We start from the raw sequence: 11,994 nt of genomic DNA, 5'->3' as shown, positions 1-11,994 counted from the left end.
AATGAGCTTGAGAATTGGTATAAAGGCCCCTGCATATATCCATAAGATAGTGATGGTTCTGCTGGACCTGGCTCTCCACACAGTCATGTATTTGCAATAAGGAGCTATGACATGAGACAGGACTTGGACAGATCCCTCTGCCCTTCACTTCAGTCTGCACTTGATCTCTGGCACCTCTACCAGATGGTCTCCTGCTTGTCTCTGCATCTCCACCAACTCATTAATATCCAAGTCCAGAGGCTGATGACCTACACTAGGCTCTGCCTATTCTCCAGCAGTCCTTAAAGTATCAGTGAATGTCAACTGTTCCTTTCTATTCTAGTTGTGGGTCCTTGTCAGTGCAGTGCTCACCAGAACATGACCCCAAGCCTCCTTTAGATAGATTCTCCACCATGGAGAATGTCTCTAAACAGGTTGAGGGTGGCAAGAAAGGCCTTGTCATACCATCCTCTGAGATTCATATCTGCTCCTCTTCAAAAGAAAAAGAATTGAAAAATAAAATGGAACAGTGTGGAAACAGGCCAGTGAATGTGATTTTGAGTTCTAAGTTACTAATCATTTAATTCTCCAGGCCCATTCTGACCTCAGCCCCCTACACTGTTTTAATTGAGTTCAACAAAAATACTTACTCATGAATAGATGCTCACTCACATTTGGCTTCAGTTTCACCAGACCAACTTAGCTCTTGACCTCATTGCACCATTGGTTCAAACAAGGACAAAAAAAGCTGAGTTCCAGAAGTGAGGGGTCAGGAACAGTTGATATCAAGGCTGATTTTCATTCAACGTGGCAGCATGGAACTCTGGCAAAATTACAGTAAATGGGAATCAGAGGAGAACTCTATGCTGTTTGGGGTCATACTATACAGAGGAAGGTGGTGATGGTTATTAGAGATCATTTCAGCTTCAGGATATTTCTGCTGGACTTCCTCAAGGAAGTATCTCGGCCTTAAACATTTTTAGTTGTTTCATTATTGACCTTTTCTCCAATATAAAGTCAGAAATGATGTTTCTGGATAATTGGATAATTTCCAGCACCACTCGCGACTCTACAAACCTATATTCAAATACAGCAAGACCCAGACAATATCCAGTGTTGGATTGACAAGTGGCATTCATGCAACACAAGTGTCAGGCAATGACCATCTCTGACAAGAGAGAATCTAACCATTGTCCTTTGGCATTATCACCACTCTCAACATCCTGAGGGTTACTACTGACCAGAAACTGAACTGGGCTAGCCATATAAATACTGTGGCCACAAGAGGAGGTAACAGGCTAAGTATCCTGGTGGCTAAGTATCCTGCAATCACCTCCTGACTGCACAAAGCCTGTCCAAGATACAAATCATGAATGTGGTGGAGTAGTTCCAATTTTCCTGGTCAAGTACAGCTCCACCAACATTCAAAAAGTTTAAGACCATCCAGGTCAAAGCAGCCTGCTTGATTGGCACCACATTGACAAACATTCACTCCCTCCACCGCTGATGCACATTAGTAGCAGTGTACACCTCAGAAATTCACCAAACTTCCTTTGACGGCATCCTACCATTTGAAAGGACAAGGCCAGCAGGTACATGGAAACACCATCACCTACAAGTTCATTTCTGAGGCACTCACTCATCATATCCCTTCAGTGTTGCTGGTTCAAATCCCAGAACTTCCTCCCTAAAGGCATTATGGTTCTACCTACACCAGATGGACTGCAGTGGTTCAGAAGGCAATTTTGCCCCCACACCTTCTGGATGAGCAATAAATACTGGCTCAGCCAGAGACACCAACCTCCCCAAATTAATTTTTTAAATGCTCTGACTGATTATTTTGTAATTTTCTAAATGTCCTGTTATTACCTCCTTAATGATAGATTCCAACAAATAACAGTTGTTAGGCAAACTGGCCACACAGTCCCTGCTCTTTGATTCAGTACTTTCCTGAATAAAAGAGTTGAATTATTTCTAAAGCTTCCAATATTTTCTCAAGAAATGATCACCTTTCAAATGTGAGTTCTGATACTGTCTCTGCCTCTGCATTGAGCAAACCTTCACCCTCTCCCCTTACCCTCTCTCTTCTGTCCTTGCTAATAACAGGAAATAGATACCTTCCAATCACAATACATAATATGAACCAATCTACAAAAATATGTCTACAAAAAACAAACTTTTTAAGAATTTGAACAGAGCTGAAATCACTCTTTATAAATAAGCCATGCTTCTGTTCCGCAGAGAGTTCCTATTTTTATTTCTCAGCTGTAGAACCTCCATCTCTGAGCTGGTTCGACCTTATGTGGTAGATATAAATATAATTTTAAGATCTCATATCTAAATATAGTGGTGTAATGTGTCAGGCACTGTAACAACCAATAATGGTAAAAGGTTGGGTTTATTAGTGATGTTCTTGCTCCAAAAACCTTAACATTCACAAGTATTAAACTTGAAGTACAATCAAAATATTCACAGCAATACATTATTTTCTATAATGCTTTTAAAGTCAAAAGCTGCTGTGCAGTTGATTTACAAAACATTACTCGAGTGAACTTCATTCTGTCCAATTTGACAGCAATTTGGAAAACAAGTTTTTAAGAGTATTCTAGATGATGTATTTTAAATACTTTGCTAGCTTTCTCAGGCCTTCTGCCTATTAAAAAAAGAGACACAATTAATAGTGATCAAATTATCAGCTGCCAAATAGGATCTTAGTTCAGAGTGACAGACAATTCCATGTGGAGAAGCACTAGGGCAGCCAGATCATGTAACGTCAGCCTTGAATGCATTGCAAGGAGTCAACTCCGAGTGAAAGGAAAGGAAAGGACAACGTGAACTTACGGGTAACATTCAGCTTTTATGTCATTTTTTAAATGTCTCTATCCTGGGAAAATGTTTTGTGTTTTCATGAGAAAAATTGATTGAAATTGTAATACTTGCTCTGCATGGTTACTGAAATTATTATAATCTACAGCATTCACAGATATGTTAGTTAAACTTGCACCTTTTATACACTGTATAGAATAATCTATCTGTAAAACATTGCAAAATTTATCTTTTATAAATTTCAAACATTATAATTCTGCACTGTCAATTTGTCAGACAATTTCATCAATAAGAAAGGCACAATTGGTAATCTGTGGCATTGCATCACATCTGTTGAAATATCTGTGGAAAGTTTATTACACACTGTTAAATTAAAGTAAATGTAAGAGCAATTTTTTTGAGTTAATTGGAGGTTGGCTAATTGCTAATACATATTCTGGACTAAAGTATTCACTTCAGTAGCATTTGTCTATTATTAGTCAAGATTCAATTACACAAGGAACGTTTGGTGTCTGCAAGATTCACTTGTGAGAAGAATTTGAACACTTTAATTGAGAGAAAAAGTGCAAAATGAAGACATGTAAGAGATCTGCCAGTACTGTTTGCAATGTATTAACATTTTGGGATTGGTTGATACTTGCTACTTCTTAAGGTTGATTGTACAGTAAGAGAATGTAGCCAGAATAACTGAGAGGTTATTCAGCTTGGGAATCACCCAGGATAGCCTTACACTTTCATTAATGCAGAGGGAGATCAAATGGAATTGATTTCCAACTAGTGAAAGAAGCTTTGCATTTGGAAAACTGATGTCTGGAGAGTTTACATCACATGCATATCTTTTGACACAAATATTAAATTTAATTAAAAGCTGAAATGATTGCGAGAAGAATGTAATGTAGGCAATGTCAACTGATCAGAGATTTTTGCACAGTTTACCCAGCAGCCACTGGATAGGCAGTTAAATTTACTCTTGGGATTTTGCCAGTCCACTGGAGATGGAGTAGGATGCAGGAGTGGTTGGAAAATGGCTGCACAAGGACTTGGAAAGGAAGCTTATCCTATTTACTCTGCCACAATATATTCCCAAAGGCATAAATGGCAACAGTGGGGGATTTCCACTCACTCAAGGCAGAGCAGCCAATTAACATAATTTAAAGGCCAAGCCATAGCCATTTATCCCACTGGCATTTTGCCAGCAGTGGCACATTGCCTTACTCTGTGGAGAGGCCCCTAGCTACATGGATTTGGCCTGCTGGTTGCTTCCTAGGGTGGAGGAAGAAAGCTGAGTTTATAAAGGTTCCATGTCTCAAGGAAGGAAGCCCTTGGGATCAACAGCCTCCTCTGCAGCTCTCCTGCTCTGATGTCACCCCTGAACGGGGTTACCTACTCAAACACTGGAGCCTCAATGTGGAGGTAACCTGTCCTTCTGCCTGCAGCATCAACAGTGGCCACCACTATTGGTTTTGTTGCTGAGTTTATAGAGCTGCTGGTCCAGACAGTTAACTATCCTCAATGGGATAAGGGTCCTGCCTGCTGCCAAGAAGATTGCCACCACATTCCCAGTGCCAGGAACATTGTCACATACTCTTGGTGTCAGTGGATCACTATACTTCCAATGCCAGGTAGATTGCCGATCTGCTCACAGTGCCCAATCCTACTGTCTCTTCTAGGGGCTCAAGATGCACATTGAGTCTGGGCACTGGGGGATTATTTTGTGGTAGTAAACTCTCGCTCATGCCTTCAGCTTTACTGATCATGTGAGAAAGGCACCCAGCAGTTATTAACCTGATTCTTCTCTGATGTTAGCATTGCAGGCTTAGATTAAATCAACTTGGCCTGATTGCAATCCTAACCATGAGCCTGAGAAGGGAGAGGTCCACTAACCCCACCCTTGATTTGTCTGAGTACCAGGGACTTCATTTTAACCACTGTTTTCTTGCCTTGCAACATTACAACCAGCTGCTAGGTCCTGCTGGCTCTGAGCAGGTTACTGGCTAGGAGCATGTGAACGAGCTCCCAAAAGTAAAATTACTCTGGCTTCATAATACCAGGTGGCTTTGGTAGGAGGGATGCAACACCATATGCCCTGTTCTCTTCATGTCACACATGGGAGTGCCACCACCAGCCAATTCCCCTTCAAGCCACTCACCATCCTGACTTGGAAATGTATCATTGTTCCTTCACTGCCGGTGGGTTAAAATCCTGAATTCCCTCCCTAATGCGCATTGTGGGTCAATCCATAGCACAGACACTGCAGCGGCTCAAGGCAGCAGTTGACCACCACCTTCTCAAGGGTAATTAGGGCTGGCAATAAGTGCTGGCCCAGCCAGTAATGCCCATGTGTGAATATATGTTTATATATACTTTTAAAAATCGGAGTTTAATCTATTGCTGGAATTTTATTAAAACAAAAGTTGGTGGAGTTCATTTACCGTTGGATTTCTGGTAGTTTTTATAAACAGGTGGCCTTCTGATATTACTCCATATCATTAGTTGTGTTAATGCTGATACGAAGATTAAATACGTCTATTAGCTGTAGTGCCTGGCATTCAACTTTTCGTTAAGCAATCTTCCCAAGGGCCCCTCTATCTTTATCTACATTCCGTACTCTGCTCCACATTGTTGGCAGCAATTTTACATTCTTCCTTGCTCCGACTTGGCAATGACACTGGCACAACGGATTAAACCATCCTCAATGGATTCGGGACAGTGTAGGCTTGCCTCCTGAATTAGGAGTTGAGACTTCAAGTCCTCAATCAGGAGTTTTAATCACCACTTAGATTGAGAAAATTATCAATATTGATGCAGTGTTGAAAGCCCATTCTTTTGATATAACATTAAACTAATCAATGTAACATTAATGAATCAATGTAACAATTCCAAGATAGCATACAAATCAGAGCAGCAAGTTCACTTTGAGATTGAAGCAACATTCCTACCACAACTAGGGGCAATGAAAATGACAGTTAACTAGGTGTTTAATTGATTGCAGTATGTAAAATACTAACTCTATTTCCTTACAGAATAACCAATCAGTACAATTAAAACAGTCCTGATATTTACCAAGGTGGGTTTTGGAATAGTGTGAGGGGTTAAACCCAATGGTTCTACTCACCAGAAGATAGAGAATGAGAAGGCATAGACTGAAAATAGTATGCAAAAGAAGCAAAAACAATGTGGGAAAATTAGTTTTTCACACAGTGTGTAATTAGAATGCACTGCTTAGAAACATGATGGAGGCAGATTTAAGCAAGGAATTCAAGAGGCTGTTAGATGACAATTTACATAGAACCATATGAAGGGTTATGTGGAGGAAGCAGGAACATGGAATCAAGTCACAATGCTCATTCAAAGAGCTGGTGCAGTCACAATGGGCTGAATGATCTCCTTCTGCATTGTAACAATTCCATGAAGGATGGATTGCTCAGATGCCATGAAGATTTCACCCCACGGATGTCCTTTTTTTCAGATTCACTGCCCAAATGTGAACAGATTTTCTCCAGAAACGTTCACGTTATGAATCAGTTGGGTTTGGAGTTGAGAGTCACCATTGTAGCTATCGGGGAGGCAAGGGTGAATACAACATGTTTAAGGGTGGTTCAGCATTGAACACGATGGCTGGAGATTCATGAGGTAGCAGAGAGATTCACTGGAGGCTTGGAGACTGGGAGAGAGGGGAGTAGAATTGATGATCATGGTGGTATTGTGAAAGAAGGGCATTAGTGACCGTGGTGGGGCAGAATCAGGAGTCTGGGGAAAGGGAGAGGGACACCAATAAGAGATTGAGTGATCACAGTGAGATGGAGGATTGTGAAAGTGTAGGTGGTGTTCAATGTTTTTGTTCTACTGACCCCTGAGGAAACACTTCTGTTTCTCCTGGTGTACAAACTGTGCTACAAAGGCATTTAGCTAATGAATTTAGCCCTTCTTGAATATGATAGGTTTCCTGAGCCTTGGGAAACTGGGCTAGTAATTAAAAAGATACAGCCAAAGGAAGACATTGTTATGGACCAGGCCATACCTCCTCAAAACATTTCAAGGTATCCCAGATCCTAGCTTTTCTAGTTATTTTAAGCAGGCGTAAGTGGATATTCCATGAGTGATGCTGTTGGCCCAATCACTCAGTTTTCAACAAAATAGAATTTGTTTATACAAGAACAAAAAATAGCAGAATGTAGAATAACATGACTTATCTGAAAACCCAAAAGTCTCTATTGCAACTTAATGATGCTGTTCCAAATATTTAAACATCCCCATAAACATCCCCCCCGCCCAAAAAAAAGGTAAAAACAAACACAGGTTTTTATAGGAGAGATGTCAGAGAGAGACAGGATCAGCATGGAACTGCTTCTTTGGGTCCCCAGCAGCTTTTCTGGGTTCCCAGCTAAGACTTAACCAGCAGCTATTAAAAAAAAACAGCTTGCTAAAACCAAACCAAACCAAACCCTGAACTGGGGGAACTGGTCACTTCCCTTTCATTGTACATGTGTTTTAAAAAAACTCTTGAAAGCTTTCTCAAGTAGATAGTTTCAGATATATTGGAACCTCTACCTTTCTGACCCCTCTGAAAAATATCTAACAACAACATAACCTCGTTATAGGAGTAGCATTGTCACAATGTGCAGCATCATTCAAAGGTTTTATTGATTAAACTGACTCCAGATATGGATTGATCAGTTCCCACATCTCAGCTCTCTTAAAGCAAGAGGGATGGACTGGAGGTGTTAGGTTGCTTGTTTCTGATTTTTCACCTTTAAGTTTCTGATTTTTCACCACAAACGCATCCATTTTCTGGTGTTAAAATTATCCTTATTGCATATCAAGAGATATTTTAAACAGTTATGAGAACCTGCTACATTACCACAAGCCTTTTTTTGGCTTATTTAGTGTTCAATTAAAGCTTCCTCAGCATATTTTAATAATTCTCCGCCCCTGTTTTGTTTTCTATTGAATTGTTTTCTGATGATAGTTTCAGAACACATCTTTTCCTATGTAAAAGAGGCAAGATTTGCATTTATATTGTAACTTGCATGAATTCAGAGAATTTCAAAGCACAATATATAGCTAATGAAGTACTTCAGCAGTGTAGTTTCTGTTGCTAGATCAGAAATGTGGCAGTCAATTTGCATACAATAACGGTAAGATCATGTTTTTGTGTTGCCAACAGAGAGATAAATATTGACCAGGGCACTTGGAATAACTCACCTGTTCTTCAAAACGGTAGCACAAGAACTTTTATGTCAATCCGAGAGGGTAGCATGGACCTCTGTTTAGTGTGAACATGAACGACAGCCTCTTATTCAGTGCAGCACTCCCTCAATACTGCTCTGTTGTGATCATACCTTGCACTGCAACTTGAACGCACAGCCTTCTGACTATGTCATACAGCATGGAAACAGATCCGAAAGTGCAAAGTGAGCTATAGGTGATACCAAAATCTTTAAACTTTAAAATGTGTGGCCACTAACTTCTGATACTGTGTATCCGGTCCAAACTTCCTCAATTGATCTCCTGTTGATGAACTGGTAATGATACGTGTATGCAATTCAATAGAATGTTCCTCTTCTATACCATCACCAGTTGTCTCTCTCTAATAAAAGAGCAACCCTGTGGTCCAGTAGGACTATGGTGATTTTATTTAGTCAATGGTCTAAGAGTCACCTCCTAAGCTTGAGGCAGTTATGGTACTGTAGACTGTAGACTGGGATTTTCCTCTTCAGTGCCAATTTTCCCTTGTGTGCAGTAAGGTGGGATTTCAAGTAAGTGTCCAACCTACTGATGATCCTGAAGGATTACCCTGAATAGTTCTTAATTAAATGCTTTAGGTGGGCCCCCAGCAATGGAGGAAGCCTTGTGAATGCAAAATCAACTTTCTGTCATACAAGAACTTAAAGAAGGGGCACTGAACTTCAGTGTGGCATGTTGACAGGGAAGTGGAATTCAAATGCCCCTTTGTTATTGAACAATTACCTTTTGATTGGTAACTGACTGCTCTAGCAATGTCACTGGTATCCTGTTATAGATTTTTAACATATTGACTTTACATCCACCAATTTTGGTTCCCTACTATATATGACAAGACTTTTCAGACATACACGACAAAGTGCTTTATTAATTTTGTGTTTCGTAGAATCATTCTTTATGCTTGGCAGTACAAGTGACAGAAAGTGTGACGCATAAATCACTTGCTCACACTATTGACACATAATGGCACATTAATTTAGTTAGCACATTTAACCAGGGTGAAAATGGGCAGAAATGTTTTAAACAATTTTCCACAACCGCCCATCAGAATCCCATTAGGAGCTCCACTGGTCTTCAGAGGAAAATTCCACCTCACTCATTCCACCGAATATCTTATAGACTTTATGAAACATTCTCACATCAACCAATCAATTAGTCTTTTCTGTTCGGTTTTGTTTTAATAAAGTAGGACAATTCCATATTTTACCACTGGTACAGTAATAAATATTTGCCTGAATATAAAATAGTCGAAAATTTGTGAACTTCTAGAGTCAGAAATTAAACCTGTTAGCCTCCTAAGTGTACAGGTAAAGTAACTTGTGTCTTGGACTCATTGGACTTACTGACGTCTGAGGATACATTGAGGAGATTAGGTCTTTACTCCATTAGACCATAAGACATAGGAGTGCATGTAGAGCCATTCGGTCCATCGAGTCCACTCTGCCATTTAGTCATTGTTGATGGGCATTTCAACTCCATTTACCCGCCTTGAAGACATTTAACGTCCCAGCCTCCACTGCACTCTGTGGCAATGAATTCCACAGGCCCGCCCCGCCACTCTCTGGCTGAAGAAATGTCTCCTCATTTCCATTCTAAATTGACCCCCTATAATTCTAAGGCAATGCCTCACGGGTCCTGGTCTCCCCACCTAATGGAAACAACTTCCCAGCGTCCACCTTTTCTAAGCCATGCTTTACCTTGTAAGTTTCTATTAGATCTCCCCTCAACTTTCTAAACTCTAATGAATTCACAACTTTACAGTTGTGAAGAATGAAAAATGATCTCATTGAAATTTACAAAATTCTTATAAATGTATTCTAGGGTGGATGTAGATTGAATGTTTCCCTAACTGAGTGGTGTAGATCCAGGGAATATGATCTTGGAATAAGGATAAGCCATTGAAGGCGGAGATTAGGAGAAATATTTTTCACTCAGAGGATATTCTCTACCCCAGAGGGTTGTGGAAGCTCAATCACTGAGCTGGTTCAAGACAGAGGTTGTTAGGCTTCTGTTCACAGATGTCATGAAGAGGTATAGAGACAGTCTGGGAATATTGCACTGAGGAATGATCAGCCATGATCTAACTGAGTGACATACCATGCACAACAGGTTGAATGGCCTCTTCCAATCCTATGTTTCTATTTCTTGTTTCTGAATTATAAACAGTCCCATTGCCAATTCACTAATAATGTAGCAAGCACACAGAATGCTGGAAAAATTCAGCAAGTCTGCAGTATCTGTGGAGAGAGAAACAGAGTTAACATTTTCAGTTCTAAAAGAAAGTCTGTTCTGAAGAATAATCATATCAAATTTGAAACATTAACCACAGATGCTGCCAGTCCTGAGTTTCTCCAGCATTCTCTGTGCTTTTGTCAAATTTTCAGCATCCGCAATATTTGTCTTCAATCAAAATGTACATCCTTAAAAACATTTAACCATTTCATTTAAACAGGACTAATCAACATTAATTTAGCAAGAATAATCCACATAATTTGACTCACTGAATGAGAAAAGGAGGTGAAGAAGTCAACGTGTCAGGAAGACTTCTCCACCTTCTGATATTGGCAGGCTTGCTGTGTTCCTCCAGCCTCCTGTTGTCTACTTTGAATTTCAACATCTGCAGTATTTTTGTCTTTAACATTATTGTCAAGTCAGCAAAAACACTAATTTGCATGCAGTCATTTCATTTGTATTTTCATATCCCTTCATGGCCTTGAACAGGAAAATGATGGCAGGGAGTGAGGATGCAGACAGCTCAATCTCCTTCTCCCGCTGCCTGCAAGAACAGGCTAGTTAGTAGCTCATCCATTAAAAAGAGCTCCAATTCTGCAGGTCACACACTAGGAAGGACAAGAAGGCATTGGAGATGATACAGAAGAGATGGATGTACAGACAGCTCTTCTATAACACAATGGTTGCATTCTTATGCAACCCTATGTTATAAAATATCATGCTTTAGAAACAGCACTTAAAGTGTTGGCGATGTAACCATGTTACAGCCAACACACGTTTTAAAAGTTTGCACTTTAGAAACAGCATCTCTAATTCATCAATCACATCACAGCAAATTCCCATTGACGAAATGTGCGTTATAGCAGAATGACCTGTGCCAGAATGTCTGAGGGATGAGAGATTGCAGTTACATGGATAAGCTGGAGAAATTGGGTTTGTCTTTTGAGAACAGACAAGCTTTAGAAGAGGTGTTTAAAATCATAAAGAGTTTACAAAGAGTAAAAAGGACCAACCTGTTTCCAATGCATGAAGTGCCAACAATCAGAGAGTAGTGATTTATGGTGATTGGCAAAAGAACTAAGATGGCATGAGGAATTTCTTTTTTATGCAACAAATGCACAGGATTTGGAAGGTACTGCCTGACAGGCTGGTGAGAACAAGTTCTAATAACAGTGTTCAAAAAGGGAATCAAATAAATATTTGAAGGCAAAAGCTTTCAACTTTACAAAAAAGATGTAGAAAAGAGCCAGAAAGTCGGACTAACTGCATGATATTTTGAAAGTGTTCATAGGCCTGAATGATCTTCTGTGCTTTGTTGTTTGTTGATTCTAAAAAAGATTTTGCAGACTGACTGCGATATAAATCTTCTTTGCAAATCAGCATTGATTTATATTTTTCTTTATAGTTTCCTTCAAGACAGTGTGTTCTATTACCGAGAATGTCAATAACTTACATTAAGTGAAAAATCACACAACACCAGGTTATAGACCAACAGGTTTAATTGGAAGCACACTAGCTTTCGGAGCGACGCACCTTCATCAGGTGATTGTGAAGGGCTCGATCGTAACACAGAATTTATAGCAAAAATTTGCAGGGTGATGTAACTGAAATTATACATTGAAGAATTGATTGTCTGTTAAGCCTTTCATCTGTTAGAATACAGTGATAGTTTCACTTCTTTCATGTGTAAATCACAAAACCCTTTTTTTAAAA

The 11,994-nt window shown here is 39.8% G+C and overlaps 1 protein-coding gene across 1 annotated transcript in view; it reads left to right on the top strand.

Moving 5' to 3' along the window:
• Positions 1-1,217: 1,217 nt before the first annotated feature.
• The window catches only part of LOC122555807 (adiponectin-like), a 23,183-nt gene continuing 12,406 nt past the window's right edge, over positions 1,218-11,994 (top strand). Inside the window, exon 1 of the mRNA XM_043701969.1 lies at positions 1,218-2,822. Coding sequence (XP_043557904.1) covers positions 2,763-2,822 — 60 coding nt within the window. The 5' untranslated portion in view covers positions 1,218-2,762. The remainder of the gene's footprint in view (positions 2,823-11,994) is intronic.

Source organism: Chiloscyllium plagiosum, chromosome 13 (assembly GCF_004010195.1).
Source record: "Chiloscyllium plagiosum isolate BGI_BamShark_2017 chromosome 13, ASM401019v2, whole genome shotgun sequence".
NCBI classification, from domain to species: Eukaryota; Metazoa; Chordata; class Chondrichthyes; order Orectolobiformes; family Hemiscylliidae; genus Chiloscyllium; species Chiloscyllium plagiosum.
The sequence above is the reverse complement of the archived record's forward strand: the minus strand, read 5'-3'. Positions and strand labels throughout refer to the sequence as shown.